The 24,660-nt window shown below is 33.2% G+C and overlaps 1 protein-coding gene across 1 annotated transcript in view; it reads left to right on the forward strand.

The window, feature by feature from the left end:
- LOC143250587 (epithelial sodium channel subunit alpha-like) overlaps positions 1 to 24,660 on the forward strand; it is a 59,276-nt gene that overhangs the window by 22,441 nt on the left and 12,175 nt on the right. Inside the window, exons 9-10 of the mRNA XM_076501378.1 lie at positions 4,942 to 5,017; positions 23,889 to 23,946. Coding sequence (XP_076357493.1) covers positions 4,942 to 5,017; positions 23,889 to 23,946 — 134 coding nt within the window. The remainder of the gene's footprint in view (positions 1 to 4,941; positions 5,018 to 23,888; positions 23,947 to 24,660) is intronic.

The following is a 24,660-nucleotide window of genomic DNA, read 5'->3' on the forward strand; positions in this document are numbered from 1 at the left end:
AGTCAACCTTTCTTAAACGTTCTTCTTTATCCAATATAAATATGCTGTTTTGTTATTTTCTTCTAGCAAAGCTACATCGACCTACCTGCTGTGTCCACCGAGTGGAATCTAATCCATGATTTTACTGTTATAAACCAGTAGACTTACCGCTGTTCCAGCAGGGGACCAAATAACCACTTTTCTTTATCACATTTATAAATTGAAATGTTTTAATTTTTTCTTAAATTTTTTACAACCATTAATACTCTTCAACTTAAACTTTAAAATTTAACATACGCCAATGTTGAATAAATCCTTCATATAAAAGGAAACTTGTTAATACAGAAGCTGAAACCAAATATTAACCAATCTTGTTTATGATTTACGTTTGGTTTTAGAAACACATTTGTCTTTTTTGTATTATTGAATAACTGGTAAACAGGATATACGTAATCTCTAATTAAAATACGTAACCTTAAGTTTTACCAGTAAAATGTAGGATTAGTTCTAATTCCCAAAGTATACTACTTTTTGTTTTTGTCGATTATATGATCAATGCATATCTAGACTATGGTCCCAATAAACCCCCGGGCCAATTCAGAAGTTTATTGTAACCCAAATATTTGACCCCTCATACAGTTTTTTAGTTAAGCCTGTGTCATCTCATGTTTAGTGTGTTGTCTTGTCAAACATCTACAATTTATGAGCAACCTCCCCAGTGACACAGTGGTATGCCTCAGACTTAAACGCTGAAATCTGGGTTTCGATACCCGTGGTGGATAGAACATAGATAGCCCGTTGTGTAGCTTCTTGCTTAATTCAAAACAGCAACAACTATTTGCAAAAATAGTATGCTAAGTTTTACGTTCCACTTTATGTGCCGAAAATAAATCTAGAATTTGGATACGTGGGGATCACAGTTTTTGGAAGATTGCGTACCAGTATAAAGTGATGACTTAACGAAGAATTAACTGCGTCGAACAAAAGTATAATTCGTAATGTGTTTTTTTAGACATATTACTTTTGCCTTGCGACCAACACTCAGCGAACCCTCCAAGGAAACCCACTCGGACTTGTTTCACTTTTATCCGATTTTAAATATGTTTCACAGACCAAGTTTCTTCATAATACTACAGTGCAATTTTCTCTCTTATAGTTTTCGTCCGATTCAAATCCTTCTATTCTAATGCGCAACATATTATTTATAGGTGAATACGAACATTTTTTAATTCAAAAACAGAGACAACATAATTTTGAACATAATCAAATTCTATGAAAAGGAAAAAAATTCTGGATTCCATTATTGCTTATAATGTTTCTTTCACATGTCTCAACAGAAGCTGAAACAATGTGAAAATCGTCATTACTGCTTCCAGTTTTACACACGTTGTTCCGTAAAGTTTTGCATATTGCTATAAATCATATGAGCGTATGAAACAGAAACTTAGTTCGACATTAACCCTCTTTCATCTTTGATGTTTTTCGATATGTCATCTTGTAACGTTTTTTTGAAAAATTAAATACACATCTCTCTCTATATATATATACAAAGCAGAGTCGTCCATCTGGCTGTTGTTTGTAGTTACAACTTTTGTGAGGAGCTGGATGAATAAATTCTGATTATATTTGATAGAGGAACTCAAGAGGACTTTCCAAAGATTGAGTTTGAGTGTATAAACAATCGAACAAACATTTCTTGAGCTACAACGATTTCGATTCTCCACTTGCGAACTCTAACCGCTCATATTTGGTAAAGATGCACACGTATACCGTCGTGTCACTCACTCCCTGTGAAATATTTTCTACACGTATAGATATACTTTGGATAAACTGACTTCCATGAAATTTGGTACAGGAGCTCATGTGAAGTCCTCAAAGATATAACTTAAATAGGTAAATAATCGAATAAGTGGTTCGAATATGGCATCCACTTATATTTTTTCCGTGTGAAGCTAATGTCAAATATCGCTCATATTCAGTAGACCAGTACGACGAGTGACGAACTTGCGCTGTTTGCCACTCCCATGAAACCAAAGAAATAAATATCGCCCAAGGGCGCAGGAAAAATGTTTGTTTTGTTTTTGAAACATCTACAGTTTATATAATTTTTATTGCAGAGTATAAGCTTACTGATGTCCAATGCTTGACTGGTTTTCGGTGTTTAAGCTTGAAGTTTAAAAAATAAGAACCGACAATAAAACATTTTCACTCAAAATGAAAGGTAAAAACTTATCTCTGAAGATGGCGTTGCTGCTTCCACGATAGTCACATACTTATATGGACTACGTAATAAAACCTAAAAGAAGAGATATTTGGCACTGAAGTTTACGTCAAACATACACGTTCTTTGAAAGTATTGAAGTTACTTGCTCTTAAGCATTGAGCTGTAGAATTATCATGATATATTTTAATTTATAGTGCTCGAAGAAATACGTGACTCCTTATATGGTCAACCTATTTTGCATACGAAAAAAATGTAGTATTCTGCGATTGGGTACAAAAGGATCATGATAATTTTGTTGTTGTTTTTAGCTCGAAGCCACACAATGGGCTACATGCGTTTTTTCTCCGTGAGGAATCGAACCCAAAAGTTTAATGTTTTAAGCTCCTAAGCTTACAGCTGACCTATTAGCGAGATAGTTGTATTAAGGTAACCAGTCTATGTGGTATAAAGTATTTTGACAATAATGTATAAAAGAATGGAGTTCATCAAAGTTTGTACTAAACAGTTATATGAGCTTTTTCATATACTTACTTTTTGTTGGATCATAAAATATGCAGAAAATCAAACTATTCCCTGAGATGAAAGTTAAGTTTCAAAAAAATGTACAGAATTAATTTATAAAAAAACAACTTGAAAGTCAATGAATAAAGCACCTTTTCAAAAGTGATTGGCGTCAAATTTAGCGACGAGAACCCTACTCTGAATGAGTAGCGAAGAAAGTTGTGCATTTGTTAGTATTCAAACTTTTAATAAAGTTTTTTTCATTATTAGTTCAAGCCGACTCTAAGTTTCAGTGATCACTATTAAACTGGTAATTTCTAACTGTACTTGAAATATATTGATAAGAATATCAAATTCAATTTATCATAGGAAGACATATGTCATCGTTTTACGAGTCGGTCTACCTTTAAGTGTTTCATGTTTGAAAACATAGGGAAATATGGTTAGTTATCTGATGAAACACTTATCAAAATACAATATGTTTATGTTAAGTGATGATTTCAAATATTATTTAAAAGAATAAAAGTTTTAAAATACACGAAAAGTGCAAGAATGAAAATGTTTATGGACTAAAAATAGTACGTTCGCAGTTCTGAGGTAAGAAATGTGTTTTAGTTAGTTATATACACAGAAAATTGAAGCTACTAATAAGTGTGTAAGGAACAAACAGTTGTTGTTTGATATAATGTGTGTGTTTAAACATTTGCAGTAATACTTATTTGTGAGGTAATGTAAGATGTTAAAATAGGCAGTAAAACACATCGACTTGATATAGTGATTTATAAACAGGTAGTAATATTCAATTGTCGTGTGATATAATATGTGTCTTATTGTTTGTTTTTGAATTTCGCGCAGAGCTACTCGAGGGCTATCTGCGCTAGCCGTCCCTAATTTAGCAGTGTAAGACTAGAGGGAAGGCAGCTAGTCATCACCACCCACCGCCAATTTTTGGGCTACTCTTTTACCAACGAATAGTGGGGTTGACCGTCGTATTATAACGCCCCCACGGCTGAAAAGGCGAGCATGTTTGGTACGACCGGGATTCGAACTCGCGACCCTCAGATTACAAGTGGAACGCCTTAACCCACCTGGCCATGCCGGGCCGTGTGTGTTTTAAAACAGCCAGTAATACCTAATTATTGCTTGATATAACGTGGGCGTTGAAGTAAGACTGCGATAAACAGTTGTAGTTTGATATACCGTGTGTTAAAAACAGATGGTAATAAAGTTATTACCAGTTATTCTTTGATATAAAATGTGATTTGAAACAGATGTTGTTTGAAATAACGTATATATACAGTTGTGGCTTCATATCCTTGTTATAACCCGCGCGTTAAAATAGGCAGTAATACATGTTTGTAGCTTTAAACAGATTATGTGTTAAAAACAGGAAGTAATACTTGTGACTTGATGATAAAATGCATTTAAAGAAAAACTGGCGATAGTTTTAATACTTTAATTTGTTAGTTGGTAAGTTTGGAGATGAAGGAACTCATGAAACCAGACAAACACATTGACCTGACACATGCTGTTTTTAATTACATTGACCTGACACATGCTGTTCTTAATTACATTGACCTGACACATGCTGTTTTTAATTACATTGACCTGACACATGCTGTTCTTAATTACATTGACCTGACACATGCTGTTTTTAATTACATTGACCTGACACATGCTGTTTTTAATTACATTGACCTGACACATGCTGTTCTTAATTACATTGACCTGACACATGCTATTTTTAATTACATTGACCTGACACATGCTGTTCTTAATTACATTGACCTGACACATGCTGTTTTTAATTACATTGACCTGACACATGCTGTTCTTAATTACATTGACCTGATACATGCTGTTTTTAATTACATTGACCTGACACATGCTGTTCTTAATTACATTGACCTGACACATGCTGTTTTTAATTACATTGACCTGACACATGCTGTTCTTAATTACATTGGCCTGATACATGCTGTTTTTAATCCTGTTGGCCTGACGTATGTTCTTAATCGTATTTAGTCTGAGGTATGTTGGCCTAATTCATGCTGTTTTTAATTTTTGTATTTTCAAAAGAGCTTTTATAATTCTGACCCACATGTTATGCAGCGTGGGTCGATGATGTTGATTTTAAAATATTCATATTATTCTGTTAACCAGTTCTGTTTTAATCATCTATGTTTGTGTAGTATTTATTCAAGACAAGTTGTAAACCAACAAGAACATCTTTCTAGGTTTATCTTCGTGCCTGAGAACCAATCAGAAAAGACTGGAAGAGATCTGCCAAGCTCGTTGTCGCGTGCCGTGCAAGTAAGACAGAGATAATTATAAATATGTTATATTAGCAGCTTGCCTTATATCGTACGTAGCAAATTTTCGGTAACTTAGGTAAACATAATTTTATATTAAAGTCCAACTTCATCATCTGTTTATAAGATAAGGAATACTATCTAAAAAGACAATATTTAAATAGCATTTATGTGTTTTCATAAAAATGTCGTTTCAAGAATGATGAATGATATATTATGCTGTATACGTACGTGTGTGTGAGAGGTTTATGTCCTTGCTCTTCAATAAACAAGTTTATGAAATGGTGAAGTCTAGATTTAAAAGTGACTACACAAAACTAAAAGAAAAGGAAATTTGAGCAATTTCACAAAATAACATATTTCGTGTATAGATAGAAAATATTCTTATGTAAAAACAAATATTCATACAAGTAACACAATGTTTTTCTACTTTGCGTATTATTTTTATATTACCTAACATTTTTTGTGATTTGCATTATTATTGCTGTCTTTGTCTTTCACTCAGATTTGTTTGTTTTTTAATGATTTTATTATGATTGTTATCACAAACCTTTTACTCTAAAGTTCTATATTTTTCTCTGACTTTGATATTAGTATTTTCACAGACCTATTTATATTTATATTTATATATATATTTATAATATATTTATATTTATAATATATTTATATTTATAATATATTTATATTTATAATATATTTATAAAATATTTATATTCTTCTACATTTTTCGTGTGATTTGCAAACAGATCTTTTACTCATACTTTCTGTAGTTTTTGTAATTTGATTATAATTGTTGTGGAAAATATTTTACTTAGATTTTACTGTATTAATTAGTAAAGTGCCATCTTTATGTTTTGCGTACGTTACAAAGATTCCTGTGTATGTTTTGTTCAACAGTAACAATGATTTGACTTTGTCTATTTTTTTTACGCAACCACAGAGATTTCACTTCGTGCTTATTTGTTAATTATGCATTTAATTTTTTTTAGTGCTGTTAAAATCCTCAACAACAATCTTACATCAGTATTTACACCTTTTGAAATATATCACATGCTCTTCCGCTAAAATGTTTCAATCATACAACAATATTTGGCTCTGTGTCAGCCTTAATTCATCCTTAGATTTTTCAGGTTTTTTTTTCTACCTGTTACTGCAGTTCTACATAAATCCTTTGTTGTGGTTTGTTTAACTGTGTATAAAAATTGTGATTTGTATTCAGCGTTAACTAGTTGATTGTATGTGGTTTTAGACCAATTTCTATGCCAAAAAAACTAGAAAATTTGTTCACAGACATTATTTTTGTTTCTGCAAACTTTCTGTTCTCTTGCTTGAGTTTTTAACAGGGAAGATGTTAATGTTACGAGCAGAGTATATTGTTTAAGAACGATAACTTCTTATTTAGTGAACAAATCATATGTTTTTATATCGTACTTTATACATATGTTTCACCAAAATAAAAAAAATTGATCTCTAAACATTAAGAAATAGTTTGACCCTTCGAAAGCGCTTAAATTATAGGGCATCATATTTTTGTATTAAGAACTGAAAATGATCAAGTGACGAACAAATCATATATGTGCTTGTAAAGTTTAACCTTAAAGCTCAGGCTTTGATTTTGAAAAAATAAATTATACTTTACATTTTAAAAATACTATTATTAAGCTAAACTTTTAGTGATTACTGTTTTCTTTCCTTGTTTCGTAAAGTTTGTTTACTATTGATTTTAAGAATATTTAAATATTTTCACACTTGTTACGTATTCTAATTTATCACGGACGAGTTTCTGAATAATTATGTTACGTACGTTACATATTACGATTTCACACAGCCAGAAATTTTAATTTAAAAGTTGAATAAGTTTTGATATGTATTAAATTTATGATATTTGCCAACAAGATTGATACGCACAACTTTCTATCTTAAAACAAATCAATTGTAATTTACACACAAAATTTTTACAAACTTACAAACAATATTAAACCCTCTAACCGGGCTGGCACTGAATATTTTGTCGACGATTCACGAAGCCCAAATTTCTTTGTTGATACACTTTACTTGACGGGAATGCTAGCTAGCTCTATTCTTCACATGTGAGTTTTTCCCGGCGACAATATCTGATGTCACCGTAGAAATACTAACGTCCGAAGTTAATTCACTGATATTTGTAATGTTCGAAATCTACACAAGTTCCTAGTCAAATAAGCGTTTGTCACAATCATAATTTCCGAGGCTTATAGTATATGACTCTAGCGATCAAACAGTAGTCTTAAACATTCTCTTGGGTAGTCGATTTATAATCTTTAGGTGAAGTTTTGGAAAGTTCAGTTGACCCAGTAATTTCGAAGATACGCTTGTGTTTTTTAAAAACATAAATTGTTGATTGTTATTCTTGAGAATCTTCTATAAATTTAGAGAACAGGTGGTACTGGTGCGATACATATTTAACAATATAAGTTACATACATTTCTAAATATACACTAAACTGAAACAAACATAGATATTTAAATAATATTAAATCCGTTCAACACGTCAAATATATATCGTTTATTTTTTCTTTAGTTGAGATCTCTATAGTTAATTCTGTTCATCATCGGTTCAATACAAATAAGGAATATGTGACTAATTTGTGTTCACTCTGACGGGTACAATAAAATTTGTCATAAGTTATTTGTATTAAGCCTAATACATGTTTAGCACTACATCCTTAATCTAATCCATTAGTGATTTTTCAAGAATTAGGATAGTGTATAATAACAGTATACAAACCATACTATGTTTGTCCCATCCATTGCCGATGGCATGTTTCACTCACTTTAGAGATGTTCAGACACTTGTCAGAACACTATTTTTAAAAGCCATTTAATAGTTTTTTACAAGCTGGAGAAAAATTAATACTAGTATATTTGCCAGAAGACATTAGTGTTAGGATTAATACATTTTGAAACACTAAATTCTTAATGTAATCTCTTAGGAATTTTGAAGAATAAAATAGTATGTAACATCAGTATTCCACCAATACTGTATTTGTCACATCTATTGCTGATGCCGTTTCCCTCAATCAAGGGCTAACTAGCCCTGATAATTGTAACAGTTTTATCGAAACTAGTCAGCTATAACGCATAACAAATATCTTAACTTTCATTGTGCAAAAAAAAAGAAGCATATTTTATGTTTAATTTTCTAAACAGGTGAGTACTTGTTTAATTTAAGCATGTGAGGGAGTTCAACTAAAAAAGCGAGTGTTTAATACACTGTGTTGGTAAGTGATAATATAGCATTTAGACTATAGGTTTTAAGGCAGTTTTGGAAAAGTAAAATGTAAAATAAAACGAAAAGACAAGTTTTATTATAAATAAAGCAAAAATTAAAACTTTCATGTGAATTATATGACAAATTTATTTAAATTTTGTATTTTCAGACATATACAAGTATGAAAATAGTTTTTAAATTGAAAAATAACTTAAAATGAACGTGTAATTATACAATAATTACTAACTTGTTTTAATCCTATGGCCAATATGCTATCGTCTAATAACTCTACGAGGTTTGTTCAAAAAATACGCGGACTGACGTCATAAAACAAAATGTACTTTATTACAGGTATGGGACCCCTTCAAAGTACTCTCCTCCCCAACGCACACACTTATCCCAACGGTGTTTCCACTTGTTGAAACAGTCCTGGTACGCTTCTTTTGTAATGTCCTCCAGCTCCTTCGTCGCATTTACCTTAATCTCGGGAATCGTTTCAAATTTTCTTTCTTTCAAGGGTCTTTTGAGTTTGGGGAACAAGAAAAAATCGCAAGGAGCAAGGTCAGGTGAGTAGGGGGGGTGGGGAAGAACAGTGATCGAGTGTTTGGCCAAAAACTCACGAGTTCTGAGGGCTGAATTTCGCAGCAACGCGGTGCATCGACAAAATCAACACCCTGGTGCGGGCAAATCGACGTCTGACTGTCAGGGAGCTTGCTGAAGAGTGTGGGATATCAGTTGACGTGGAAGGACGTCCAGGACGCTCATCATCTTCAATGGACTGTCGACCATCCTTAAAACGTTCATGCCACTTGAAACATGCCGTACGCTTCATAGCAACATCACCGTAAGCCGTGTTAAGCATAGCAAAAGTTTCAGTCGCAGATTTTCCAAGTTTAACACAAAATTTCACAGCAAGTCGTTGCTCCTTCAGGTCATTCATTCTGAAATCCGCCAAACGAAAAAAATCGCACTTCACTTAAAACCGCGTAGCTAGTACACAAATGAAGATACCTGCAATCGGGAAATGGCGTCGTAATCAGCTGATCTGTGCGAACCTAGCGACACCAAGCTGATTTCCCTGGAACCAACTGGAGCCGCGCAATTCAAACAGTCCGCGTATTTGTTGAACAGCCCTCGCATACCACAGGAGTTTACAGGAAACCCACATATAGGGGCAAGTACCTTGATCATCAGAATACTGCAAATACGGATGTCTCACGAAAAAATAATATTTTTAATACGGAATTTGTCAAGAAGAAAACACAACATTGTAATTACTCTCTACAACAGATACCTCGAACACTAGATGAAAGAGTAAGTAAAGATGGACGCTGAGAACAAGCAGGAAGGAAATTACAGAAACACTCACCTATATTTCTTTTGTTAAATGTTTCTCTGAAACATACGACGTATTTTTAAACACTATAACGTCAGAAGAGTATCTGGTAGCTACAACACAAAAAGACTGCTTTTAGTACAAACTAAATACCTTAAAGGTACAAAGACCATTTAATATATCATTTTTTAATGTGGACTTCAGTAGAATGGAGAAACAAAACAAAAGGAAAATTATCAATATCCCCGACACTTGAATTTTTTTTACGCAAAGTTTAAATGAATTATTTTATGAGCCCTTTTTTGTTCCTTTTTATTAACTATATTTTTATGTGCTAACAATCCAAATCATGAGGCATGCGTATACCCAGCTTGATTTACTGTTCATCGTGCTCTCTACCAGCTTATCCTCAAACTGAAATTTTTTTGGGCAGAATAAGAGTAACTTAATTTATGATACTTTAGGCACATCAAACGATAGGGTTTGAACCCCTGAGTTCAAAACTAATTAATCGGTGAAGCGATGACGGTTTGTTTGTTTGTTTGGAATTTCGTGCAAAGCTACACAAGGGCTATCTGCGCTAGCCTTCCCTAATTTAGCAGTGTAAGACTAGAGGGAAGGCAGCTAGTCATTACCACCCACCGCCAGCTCTTGGGCTATTCTTTTACCAACGAATAGTGGGATTAACCCTCACGTTATAACGTCCCCACGGCTGAAAGGGCGAGCATGTTTGGTGTGATGGGGATTCGAACCCGAGACCCTCAGATTACGAGTCGAACGCCTTAACCAACCTGGCCGTGCTGGGCCTGAAACGATGACGGTGCTATGAGTTAAAAGTCTGCTCTTGGAAAAAACAAACTCGGGTCATCCTGGGAGCAGTTATGTCACGGCTAAAAAAAGAGTCAAGACAAAATAGAATTCAGAAATATAACAGACACGAGATTATGTAATACCTACCTATTTATAACAGTCAATCATACAACAGAAGAAAACCATACAATATGTTAGAATAATATTCAAATAATGGAACATGAACCACAGGCGAGAAAAGAAAGATAAAATAATCCTTCTACATTCGCCTAACTGGTAATACGCTCAGTAAACTTGATATAGAAGTCAGTAATTACTAAATACTTCATGTTGAATGCATTGACACAAGTTGGCTGATTAATGTTCTAATTAGGGACAGCAACACAGACGAGTGATAACATATTTCGCTTAAGAACAACCAATACTGAATCTTGACCATTATAAAAAAACAAGGTAGCCCCTTTGAAGCTTTTCTGTACACAACTGTACGGTTTTTAGGTGGAGCATAGGAAGAAGCTAATTAGTAATTAATATATTGTAATGAGAAAAATAGTAGTAAATCAATAATTAGACATTGGTGATTGTATAAGCAAGTAACCATGAAAACCACCGATATTCAATTGCAGGAACTTACTATATGTAATGTGTAAGTCAAGTCTTAGATTATATGCTCAGTGCGCTCTAATTTTAAATATGCATATAACACACATATATTTATAAAATATACAATGGAGTATTTAAGCTCCAATGTGTTTTAAATCAATTTGTCTAGACTTAGTCTGATGAGATAGTGTTTGTGGATTTGACTGTGAGTAACAGTATGAGTATTTGAACTATGACCCATGTCAGAAAGCCGAAAGTTCTGTGCTTACATAATACGATAACTTTGTATTTGAAATAGACTTGATCTTATTTATTTCTACTTTCTATATCAGGAAAACGATTAAATAGCTTCTCATAACATGGTAATCAGGATTTAATATCACAAGCATAACATCTGAGACATTTTTTAATAGGTTATGTCTGGCTGCTACTAAAAAGAAAATTCTCGAATGAAGGTTATGTACAGTTCTAACATCATTCAGCTGGCAGGGTTAATTCTTTAAAACATGGGATAGAATACCTTAAACTGTTAGTAATTCGAGGTTTCGGAATGTATTTAAACAGTTTTCTCTAAATATGAGGAAATGATTTGCTCTTTAAGTCCGTTAAAATATTGATGAATTTTTTATACAGTTGTCTATAGCTGACTTTCTCTCTCTTACACACACACATCTTCCCTCAATTTTTATACAGTTGTTTATAGCTGACTTTCTCTCTCTTACACACACACATCTTCCCTCAATTTTTATACAGTTGTTTATAGCTGACTTTCTCTCTCTTACACACACACATCTTCCCTCAATTTTTATACAGTTGTTTATAGCTGACTTTCTCTCTCTTACACACACACATCTTCCCTCAATTTTTATACAGTTGTTTATAGCTGACTTTCTCTCTCTTACACACACACATCTTCCCTCAATTTTTATACAGTTGTTTATACCTGACTTTCTCTCTCTTACACGCACACATCTTCCCTCAATTTTTATACAGTTGTTTATACCTGACTTTCTCTCTCTTACACGCACACATCTTCCCTCAATTTTATACAGTTGTTTATACCTGACTTTCTCTCTCTTACACACACACATCTTCCCTCAATTTTTATACAGTTGTTTATAGCTGACTTTCTCTCTCTTACACACACACATCTTCCCTCAATTTTTTATACAGTTGTTTATAGCTGACTTTCTCTCTCTTACACACACATCTTCCCTCAATTTTTATACAGTTGTTTATAGCTGACTTTCTCTCTCTTACACACACACATCTTCCCTCAATTTTTATACAGTTGTTTATAGCTGACTTTCTCTCTCTTACACACACACATCTTCCCTCACATTTTATACAGTTGTTTATAGCTGACTTTCTCTCTCTTACACACACACATCTTCCCTCAATTTTTATACAGTTGTTTATAGCTGACTTTCTCTCTCTTACACACACACATCTTCCCTCAATTTTTATACAGTTGTTTATAGCTGACTTTCTCTCTCTTACACACACATCTTCCCTCAATTTTTATACAGTTGTTTATAGCTGACTTTCTCTCTCTTACACACACACATCTTCCCTCAATTTTTATACAGTTGTTTATAGCTGACTTTCTCTCTCTTACACACACACATCTTCCCTCAATTTTTATACAGTTGTTTATAGCTGACTTTCTCTCTCTTACACACACACATTTTCCCTCAATTTTTATACAGTTGTTTATAGCTGACTTTCTCTTACACACACACATCTTCCCTCAATTTTTATACAGTTGTTTATAGCTGACTTTCTCTCTTACACACACATTTTCCCTCAATTTTATACAGTTGTTTATAGCTGACTTTCTCTTACACACACACATCTTCCCTCAATTTTTATACAGTTGTTTATAGCTGACTTTCTCTCTCTTACACACACACATTTTCTCTCAATTTTTATACAGTTGTTTATAGCTGACTTTCTCTCTCTTACACACACACATCTTCCCTCAATTTTTATACAGTTGTTTATAGCTGACTTTCTCTCTCTTACACACACACATCTTCCCTCAATTTTTATACAGTTGTTTATAGCTGACTTTCTCTCTCTTACACACACACATCTTCCCTCAATTTTTATACAGTTGTTTATAGCTGACTTTCTCTCTCTTACACACACACATCTTCCCTCAATTTTTATACAGTTGTTTATAGCTGACTTTCTCTCTCTTACACACACATCTTCCCTCAATTTTTATACAGTTGTTTATAGCTGACTTTCTCTCTCTTACACACACACATCTTCCCTCAATTTTATACAGTTGTTTATAGCTGACTTTCTCTCTCTTACACACACATTTTCCCTCAATTTTTATACAGTTGTTTATAGCTGACTTTCTCTTACACACACATCTTCCCTCAATTTTTATACAGTTGTTTATAGCTGACTTTCTCTCTCTTACACACACATTTTCCCTCAATTTTTATACAGTTGTTTATAGCTGACTTTCTCTTACACACACACATCTTCCCTCAATTTTTATACAGTTGTTTATAGCTGACTTTCTCTCTCTTACACACACACATTTTCTCTCAATTTTTATACAGTTGTTTATAGCTGACTTTCTCTCTCTTACACACACACATCTTCCCTCAATTTTTATACAGTTGTTTATAGCTGACTTTCTCTCTCTTACACACACACATCTTCCCTCAATTTTTATACAGTTGTTTATAGCTGACTTTCTCTCTCTTACACACACACATCTTCCCTCAATTTTTTATACAGTTGTTTATAGCTGACTTTCTCTCTTACACACACACATCTTCCCTCAATTTTTATACAGTTGTTTATAGCTGACTTTCTCTCTCTTACACACACACATCTTCCCTCAATTTTTATACAGTTGTTTATAGCTGACTTTCTCTCTCTTACACACACACATCTTCCCTCAATTTTTATACAGTTGTTTATAGCTGACTTTCTCTCTCTTACACACACATCTTCCCTCAATTTTTATACAGTTGTTTATAGCTGACTTTCTCTCTCTTACACACACACATTTTCCCTCAATTTTTATACAGTTGTTTATAGCTGACTTTCTCTTACACACACACATCTTCCCTCAATTTTTTATACAGTTGTTTATAGCTGACTTTCTCTCTCTTACACACACACATTTTCCCTCAATTTTTATACAGTTGTTTATAGCTGACTTTCTCTTACACACACACATCTTCCCTCAATTTTTATACAGTTGTTTATAGCTGACTTTCTCTCTCTTACACACACACATTTTCTCTCAATTTTTTATACAGTTGTTTATAGCTGACTTTCTCTCTCTTACACACACATCTTCCCTCAATTTTATACAGTTGTTTATAGCTGACTTTCTCTCTCTTACACACACACATCTTCCCTCAATTTTTATACAGTTGTTTATAGCTGACTTTCTCTCTCTTACACACACATCTTCCCTCAATTTTTATACAGTTGTTTATAGCTGACTTTCTCTCTCTTACACACACACATCTTCCCTCAATTTTTATACAGTTGTTTATAGCTGACTTTCTCTCTCTTACACACACATCTTCCCTCAATTTTTATACAGTTGTTTATAGCTGACTTTCTCTCTCTTACACACACACATCTTCCCTCAATTTTTATACAGTTGTTTATAGCTGACTTTCTCTCTCTTACACACACATCTTCCCTCAATTTTTTATACAGTTGTTTATAGCTGACTTTCTCTCTCTTACACACACATTTTCCCTCAATTTTTATACAGTTGTTTATAGCTGACTTTCTCTTACACACACACATCTTCCCTCAATTTTTATACAGTTGTTTATAGCTGACTTTCTCTCTCTTACACACACACATTTTCCCTCAATTTTTATACAGTTGTTTATAGCTGACTTTCTCTTACACACACACATCTTCCCTCAATTTTTATACAGTTGTTTATAGCTGACTTTCTCTCTCTTACACACACACATCTTCCCTCAATTTTTATACAGTTGTTTATAGCTGACTTTCTCTCTCTTACACACACATCTTCCCTCAATTTTTATACAGTTGTTTATAGCTGACTTTCTCTCTCTTACACACACACATCTTCCCTCAATTTTTATACAGTTGTTTATAGCTGACTTTCTCTCTCTTACACACACACATCTTCCCTCAATTTTTATACAGTTGTTTATAGCTGACTTTCTCTCTCTTACACACACATCTTCCCTCAATTTTTATACAGTTGTTTATAGCTGACTTTCTCTCTCTTACACGCACACATCTTCCCTCAATTTTTATACAGTTGTTTATAGCTGACTTTCTCTCTCTTACACGCACACATCTTCCCTCAATTTTTATACAGTTGTTTATAGCTGACTTTCTCTCTCTTACACGCACACATCTTCCCTCAATTTTTTATACAGTTGTTTATAGCTGACTTTCTCTCTCTTACACGCACACATCTTCCCTCAATTTTTTATACAGTTGTTTATAGCTGACTTTCTCTCTCTTACACACACATCTTCCCTCAATTTTTATACAGTTGTTTATACCTGACTTTCTCTCTCTTACACGCACACATCTTCCCTCAATTTTTATACAGTTGTTTATACCTGACTTTCTCTCTCTTACACGCACACATCTTCCCTCAATTTTATACAGTTGTTTATACCTGACTTTCTCTCTCTTACACGCACACATCTTCCCTCAATTTTTATACAGTTGTTTATAGCTGGCTTTCTCTCTCTTACACACACACATTTTCCCTCAATTTTTATACAGTTGTTTATAGCCGACTTTCTCTTACACACACACATCTTCCCTCAATTTTTATACAGTTGTTTATAGCTGACTTTCTCTTACACACACACATCTTCCCTCAATTTTTATACAGTTGTTTATAGCTGACTTTCTCTCTCTTACACACACACATCTTCCCTCAATTAAGATAGAAATAGAATACAACATAAAAATAATATTTTTTTGAAACTCTTTAGACTGCTGTTGGACAGATGTGATAAACAGTTATGAAATTCTTTACATTCGAATTCCATTGCAGATAAAGAATTATAATTTCACTTTCTTGGACTCTGTTGCTGCCCAATTAAATATTAAGATTTTTTTCTGTAATATTCTCAACTAAACCAAACTAATCGTTATAATTGAAAAACTAAATAAGCAGTTTCTCTTTTGATCAACTGGTATTCTACTAACACAGTTGAGAGTAGAAAACACCAAACCAATTTTTGAACAAATTAAAAATATACTTCGCTAAATTTTACGCGTGCGAGAAATTTAATTCTTTAAAACGTGGGATAGAATACCTTAAATTGTTAGTTATTCGAGGTTTCAGAATGTATTTATACAGTTTCCTCTAAATATGAGGAAATGATTTGCTCTTTAAGTCCATTAAAATATTGATGAATTTTTTATACACTTGTATATACCCGACTCTATAACAGTCCTCAATTTGTAATTTACAAATATGATATGACAAACGTTTCACTATGGCTCTTTAAAGTTAAAATTAAAAAACAAGATATATATATAATTTACGATCTGGTATTTTATATTATATAAATGTCTTTTCTTGTGGTAAAATATATGTCATAAACAAGAATGTGAATATATTAATATTTATTTTTCTTTTTAATTTCTGTACATGGTTTTGTAAGTAATTATATTTTCTCGACAAACAGGATGTACCAAAACTTGAACTGTGTTGATCTTAAATTTAGATGATGAATTTGTAGTCAGCAGTTTCAGAAGTCACTGGTCAGTGTTTAATGACCGTCTGACATGTTTGCGTATTTGAAAAAAGATATGTTGAAAACCTCGTGTTTTTTTGTGTTAATGACACTAGTCGAATGGTGATATATTATTTTAAGAAGTGTTGGGATGACTAGAAATTCAATTTATTTCCAAATGAAATTAGTTTGTCGTTTTTTACCCTTTCAGTTTTTCCTGGTGTTTGCTGAGTACAAGTGTCCTCAGAATTTGCCTGGTTTGAATCTTGTCCTTGATCTTATAATGCTAATTTGTTAATAAGAGAGCCAATAAATAAGTCGTGAAAAGTGTATCTACCAGCCATAAACATTCATGGGTCAAAAATGTTTTAAGGGAATTAAAACTTCTGCATATTAGGTTTTTAAACTTATATTCGAAATAGAAATACTGTATTCTTATAATTCAAATTCCCTTGGTTTCCTGTTATCGTAATTTTGTAACTTACCACCTGGTTTTAATGGCATCTTAGACGTTATTGTTGCATCACACAATACGATGCTCTCAGAGTTTCGTTGAATTTGTTTTAAAAATAAGAAAATACATTTGAACACGACTTTTAAAACAACAGTAGTTATATTGCTTGGATAAGAGAAATGAAAAAAACTGTGAAAACGTTGATAATTACTTTTGCTGATGTTTCCTCTTTTGTTTGAAAAAAAAGAAAGATAAAAAACTTTCTGTGTGTTTCATTAAAAAGTTTGTTCTACTGTTCTAAAGTTTTTCTATTGTTCTCTTTGCAAAATGTCAAACCCTGAATAATGTTGTTTGTGATATTTTATACGTAAAACTATGTATTATATTTTTTATCCACTTTAAATGATTGCTTTTTTGTAATAATATTTTAGGTAAAACCTTATTACTAAAACAGTCAGTCCGAGTTATACCTAAATTAGCTGGCTTTTAAATGAAGAGAAACATATACATGTGTTAGTACTAAGTATTTCCAGAGAATCGATGAAAACATCTTTTATGTTTCTCACTTCCTGTGTATTTTCATGTTTCTGTTTTTAATTTGAAAAATTCACACACTACCTAAAACATTTATCAAAAATAAGAATGGGAGAAAGAAGACTAGAAACTGAGTATAGGTATCATAATAATGTTATTATAGAATAAATAGAAACACGTTAAAATATATTCTCAAGACGGCTGATATTGGTATTGAACTTTAACTAAAATAAAGTACAGACCAACATTTTGGCTTTCTTAGGTTATCTTCAGGTTAACAAAGAGAGTTTGCAACTGACTGTTGCCGGGCACGTCTTAAGGACGAGTGTAAACGAGTACGGGATTGTAGGGGGCGTTGCAAGTTATGTTTTAGGTTATTATTAATATAGCTATAAAGGTGTTCCTCTATATTGGTTCAATTTTGGTTTCAGTTGTTCTATAAGTAGGGCTTCCTTGATTTTACGTTTTTTTTATATTTGTTTCCCTACTTGGTTATGTTGTGTTTATTTAATTTGCAGTGTTGAAAAACGAGTGAAGTTGTTTTTTTGTGTTCTTTGAATCTGGTTTTTATTTTTCTGCTTGTTTCTCCAATATAGAAGTCGTGGCAGTTGTTGCATTGTATTTTATAAATAATGTTGGTGTTATAATTGTCAGTGTAGTTTTTACATAGAATGGACTTTAGTTTTTGTACCTGGTTTTTGAATAAATTTAGTGTTTACTGGAATGATGTGTTTTGTTATGAGTTTTTCCAAATGTTAGTTATTTTTTTCGCTGATGTCGTGAATATATAGTATGCAGCAGTATAAGGTTTTGTGGTTTATTATTTCTTTGAATTTATTAATGTTTGTTTGTTGTTGACTGTGTTGTTGATCGAGATGTGTGTGTGTATACTTATTGAACGGTTTTTGAAGGAAATTTGTTGACGTTGATGAAGTGTCATTTTAGTTTGTTGATTTCATCATTAATTGTATCGGGTGAGCATAGTTTTGTTTATTTGGTTTCTTAATATGCTGAGTTTGTTTTTTCATGTGATGAGTATGGGTGATTTTTCTGTAGATTTCTGTTTTGAATTGTTTATAGGTTCTTGTAATCTTGAAATTGAGAAATGCAGTTTGGTTAGTTTTCTCGTTGTATTCTCAGTTCGATTTGGTGATATTCTATCTTCGAGCTGGCCAGCCACAAGGTTCGGTTTTTTCTCCAGTATTGTATGTTCTCTATATAGCAGATATACCTCGACTTTTTCTTCCTGTTCATCTTTCCCGATATGATTATATAGGATCTGGAAATTAGATACAATAATAAGTGTTTTCAGAGTCAGTTGCATCCAACGAGTTGAACATTTACTTAGTCTGTAGGTAATGTAATTTTCACATGACGATTGAAACTATGCCATGCAAATATACCAGCAGTTATTGTTTCTTGATTATCAACCATCAACATAAACTTCTTTCTCCTAGATGTTTTAATTTCATTTTTTTTCGAGTATGTAGTTATAAGCTTAATCCATGCCCATTCGGATTTTACTTATGTATACATTGGGTATATTTTCTCTCTAAGTCAAATAGAGGGCATAAACCAACTGCCTGTCCACCAATCTACTTTCTTGGGACTGTTACGAAATTTCATTGCTTAAAAACAACAACATTCACAGGAATACTAACGTTCACCTAAAAACCTGTAAATGTTTGGAAACAGCCATTATTTTGTTTGTGGTATATGTGGCAGATAATCAGTCTGTTCTTGGATAACAAACTATGTAATTGTTCACTTGAGAGTTTGGCCTTCTCATTCTGGCCCGGCATGACCAAGTGGATAAGGCACTCAACTCGTAATCTGATGGTCGCGGGTTCGAATCCCTGTCACACCAAACATATTTTCCCTTTCAGCAGTGGGGGCGTTATAATGTTACGGTCAGTACTACTATTCGTTGGTAAAAGAGTAGCCCAAGAGTTGGCGGTGGGTGGTGGTGACTAGCTGCCTTCCCTCTAGTCTTACACTGTTAAATTAGGGATGGCTAGCGCAGATAACTCTCATGTAGCTTTGTGCGAAATTCAAAACAAACCAAACCAAAACCTTTTCATTATACAAGGCCATCTGGCTGAAGATTATAAGGTAAAGTTTATGTCCTTTCCACAACTACTATTCAACACTACTCAATAAAGAGCAAACTGTTAAAGTTTACTTCTTGATGTATTTTTGTCAGGTGCTCTGTCACTCAGCTAACCTACCAACCATTTGTGGAAATACCAGTAAAGATATAATCTTCTCTACATTTCATAAGATAATGAGTTATGATTAGTATTTATTGATTACATTATAATTACTAACAGAATACCACCAATATCCGTGGCTATTTCCTAAATAGGAAAAGTTATGTTTCTCTCTTACAGCATACTTTGATATTTCTTCTTGATAGAATAGGCGGTACAAATTTTACATATATATATATATTTTTTTCATTCCATGCAGAAATAATGTTAGAAAAACAAATTTATTGTGTGCAGGATATTCTGCAGTGCCCTCTGATTTTTGAAGCACTCGTTATACAAATAACATTATTTCTTAGAGTTCAAGAAACATTTAACTGCTTATCAGTCATTTCTGTTTTGTTTATGTGTTACTGTGCCAACTTTAGTTTTTACTACCCCCATGTTTTAGCTCAAGGAATTCTGTTAATGCACTTGGTGTTCCTAGTTTTTGAGAGTACCTGTCAGCATTTTCATGCTGCTGTCCCACCAATGTAAAATCAACAGCATTTTGTAGTTGTAGTTGTGTAGGCCGAGACTGAATCTTAAGAAGCACATGTGTCTCTTTAAGATAACAAAGGTTGGAACAAAGGCTCTGGCTTAATTTGACTTTTGGCACTCCAGGGTATTTATTACCTGAAGCGATAACATCAAATCTCATTGCTACTGACACAACTTCAGTGAGCACCAGAATCTCCCTGAAGCTTAAGTGATACCATGCAGATGTACAAAACAAACTTCCTATGAAATGTGTACTGTGGACATTCTAACAGTATATCACATCCACGTATGTAAATAATGTAAGTTATGCACATAAACTGCTAGACTCTTAGAGACTTCTCGGTATCTGTCCTCAATCATTGCCTTGTGTACAATTCAATTTTCAGCTGCTTTAGACAGCCGGTGAGACTTTTCTATCACTGAATCTCCATTCATCCTTTATTCTTCACACTATTCATCCTTTATTCTTCCACTCATTTAGACCAGTTTCTAAGGCTCGGTTATCCCATACTAGTTGGAGATGCTGTGTATCTTGTTATGGCACCAATCTATTCTTGTCCAAATTGCCTCAGATATCTAATTTCTTTTATGTAGTTCCTTGGTATGGTGACATAGTAATGTCTTCCCGTCACAATTTCCTGATGGTTATAGCCAGCAGCCGTTCTGTATTAGCGTGTTATTATATTTTGCATACAGCTACATGAGTGCTATCTGGAATAGCTGCTCTGCACTAGTTCGTTTTGTTGTATTTTGCACAAAGTTACATGAAGGCTATCTGGATTAGACATTTCTAATTTTGAAGATATACTTTACAGAGAAGGTACTTAGTCAACACTCTAACTCTTGGACTATTTTTGTTAGATCTGTTAGGGAGCTCTGACCATTATGCTCACTATAGTTACTTTACATTTTAAAGAACTAACAAAAATTACTGAGCAGCAAAGTAATATAGACTCCTGTAGAAGACTTGCTTTTAGTAATCTTACCTTAAGTGAGCAATGAACATGGGACATAAAATCTGCAATGATCATTTCATGAGGAAGGTTCGTGTGTACAAACACTGGAAAGCAAAGTGATATGAAACACTATAAATCCAAACAAAGATGTCAAGCTATTAAACGACGGTCACGCCCCTAAGCATCTTTTCACCACTGAGGCAAAGTCTAGTTAAAGACTTTTTAAATGGAACACCGTATAGCAATAGGATAGTGGTACTAGTTAAACTGGAAAACACTTTATGAAATCCAGTCTGAGTTTTTGCAGATAAGATATGGTAGCATGGTCAGAAGATACAAACATTGAATTTGAACTGTTTGTGCACCTTACATCTTACAAAGCACGTGAAATGAAATCGAATGAACTATGCCACAAGCCTGAGCTTATAAGATTTCATTTTAGTGTTTCCACAGGTTTATGAGTGTCACAGGAACCCCAGAAAGGCGATAATGATTATGGTAGTACCTCATTCGGTATCTTTGAAATATGGACTGACGTCTTTATCAAATACTTAACCAAGGTCCGACAAAACATTATTGGTAAGATTGCAGAAAAGACTATAGCCTAGAAGACTTATCTATATGATTAAACCATTACTATCATCATCATTAAGTTTATGTAAAGTAGAAGAGAATCTTGGCTCAAAAATTCTGAATTTGAGGTTGGTGCACAGTAAGGCTTTAAAGCTGGTCAGAACACCTTGAAAGTGATTTCAGATTTGGAAGACACCTCCATTAGAGTTTAACTGTCCATTCATGATAAAATAAATGTTCAGAACAAACATCATCGTAACGTGTGTAAAATAAGTCGTAGCTGCATTAACTATTCTAAGATGCATCATGAAGCATGAAAACTAGCAGTCAGAGTGGATTACCATTAACATTGGTATGCCTCAAATATCTCTACTCTCATCAGTACTCTTCTCTTTAAATCTACATTATCTTGACAGATGGACCGGTTGCCATGTGCTAGCGTTGGAGGATTCCATTCTGTTATAGAAAAAAAGGATGAAATCTAAAAAGTAAAAAAACTCATAGAAAAATCAAATGATTAAATTACACAGAAATGCTTAGAAATTCTGCATATTCAATAACAGATATACAAATGAGGATAAACCATTACAACTCTTATCAGTCTCTCTTATTCCTGAAGAAATACTGAAGTACCTGGGAATAACCTTTTATAGAAAATTCAACTAGCCACATTAATACTATGATATCTAAAGCGATATATTTACTGAAATTTGCGGCAGGAAATAGAGCTGAAGATTACTTATACTATATCAAAGTTTTATCACGTAATTAAAATATTCAAATGAACAAGGTTAAAGTTACACCATTAAAACTTTTTATTTCAAGACTAAACAATAGCTTATAATAAAGTTTTTAATTGTATTCTAAAAACATTGATCGCTCGAGTATTTTAATCATATTTACATAATTACCTTGGCTCTTAACCTTTAAATATTTTATTGTGTATACTGCTGTATAGGTAATCAATGGAGAGTATATACATATAAATATGAGTGAAAAGATACAGAGCAACAGGTTAAGACTTGCCATGAGATATACTTCAGCCATTCCCATCAATGTCCGATTAGACCTCGCAATCCTTCACCATTAGTAATTTAGGACACCAACAATACAAGAGCAATTCTTCACCAGGGCTTTGCAGTGTAAATACTTTATATGCCATCTTTGAGCTGCAACCATTTTCGTCTTGGGTGTTCTAGCTCCAGAACGATCCTACATAAATCAGTCTATCATGTTATTGCCTAATAGACATCTCAGGGGTAAACAGACGCAACATAGCCACCACTGAATTACTCTATCACTAGTATATCTCAGTTTTCCCTATACGTTACAAAAATTTGGTACTGCTGGGATCTGTTTAAATTAGTCTATACGGAAAATGTAGATATTGGACATTAAAGCTACATCCATAATGTCAATTACACGTGTATACTCGCTCCTATGTCTGAACCTACGGTACGTCACAGATTTTGGATTTGTTAGGATATGAATTATAATAATGCTAATTTGGGACTGTTTTCTTCTTGTTGTTTGTTGTTTTGTATTAAGCACAAAACTACACAATGGGCTATCTGTGCTCTGTCCCCCACGGGTATCGAAACCTGGTTTTCAGTGTTGTTATTCCGCAGACATACCGCTGAACCACTGGGGGTCCGCTGTTTGCGTATAGATACAATAATAGAATATTCAATTTCACAGTATAACTTGTTTAAGCATAAACTAATTTGATTCTTTCATTTAATTAACTTGTTTCCTCACATGTTTTGTTTTTATCACAATCATAAAAGATTCATTTTCATAGTATACTTTGATAAGAATTAACTGATTTGTTACTTTTATTTGACTAATTTGTTTCCTTATCTGTTGATTTTTTTCTAGAAAAGAGTTATTTATTGTTGACAATGGTGACTCCTATATCTGGCCGCAAGTACAAGAAGTAAGTACAAGTCCATTTACAAACATCAAAATGAAGCAAATTGGTAAAAGTGAAAAGTACCTTTTAAAATGGCTTCAGGCAAACGAAATTCCTTTTTGAAAGCTACCTCCAACGTCTTGGGATTCAACCCAGGAGACAGTTGTCGATAAAACTTTCCTGAGAATACTTACGGTGTCGCAAAGAGTCTGTATACGCATGAAAGAGGCATTTCGTTTGAAGACATTTTAAAAGCTACCTTTGAATTTTAGGCACATCTCTCAAAATGATCGTTCTGAATCCAATATTCAGTGTGTACAAAGTTTATTCTTAAATTATTATAGTTGGATATATGAATTCTTGATAAGCGATTGTTTAAAATATATTAATTTTCACATTACAGCCTTGGACATATAGTATCAAGAAATATTTATTTTTCAAAACATTGATATCTAAATTTATAAAAACAAACAAGTTTTATTAAAGTGCTTTAACTGAAAGGGATTTTCCATAAAGTTGAGTTTACTCTATTGATTAATTGGCTCTATAGTTGTAAACATCAAATACGTGATACACGGTTTGTTGTTACCATTTCTTGCATCAAACGTAATCCAATAACACTTGTTGATCAAAATGTAGACTGAACTAGACCTCCTTTGAATTTGGATTTTCGGAATAGTAAGTTTTATTTATTATTACTTCTTGTACTTTCACTAATAATGAAACTCGTGTCTTTTC

The sequence above is a fragment of the Tachypleus tridentatus genome, chromosome 5 (assembly GCF_004210375.1).
Source record: "Tachypleus tridentatus isolate NWPU-2018 chromosome 5, ASM421037v1, whole genome shotgun sequence".
Taxonomy (NCBI): Eukaryota; Metazoa; Arthropoda; class Merostomata; order Xiphosura; family Limulidae; genus Tachypleus; species Tachypleus tridentatus.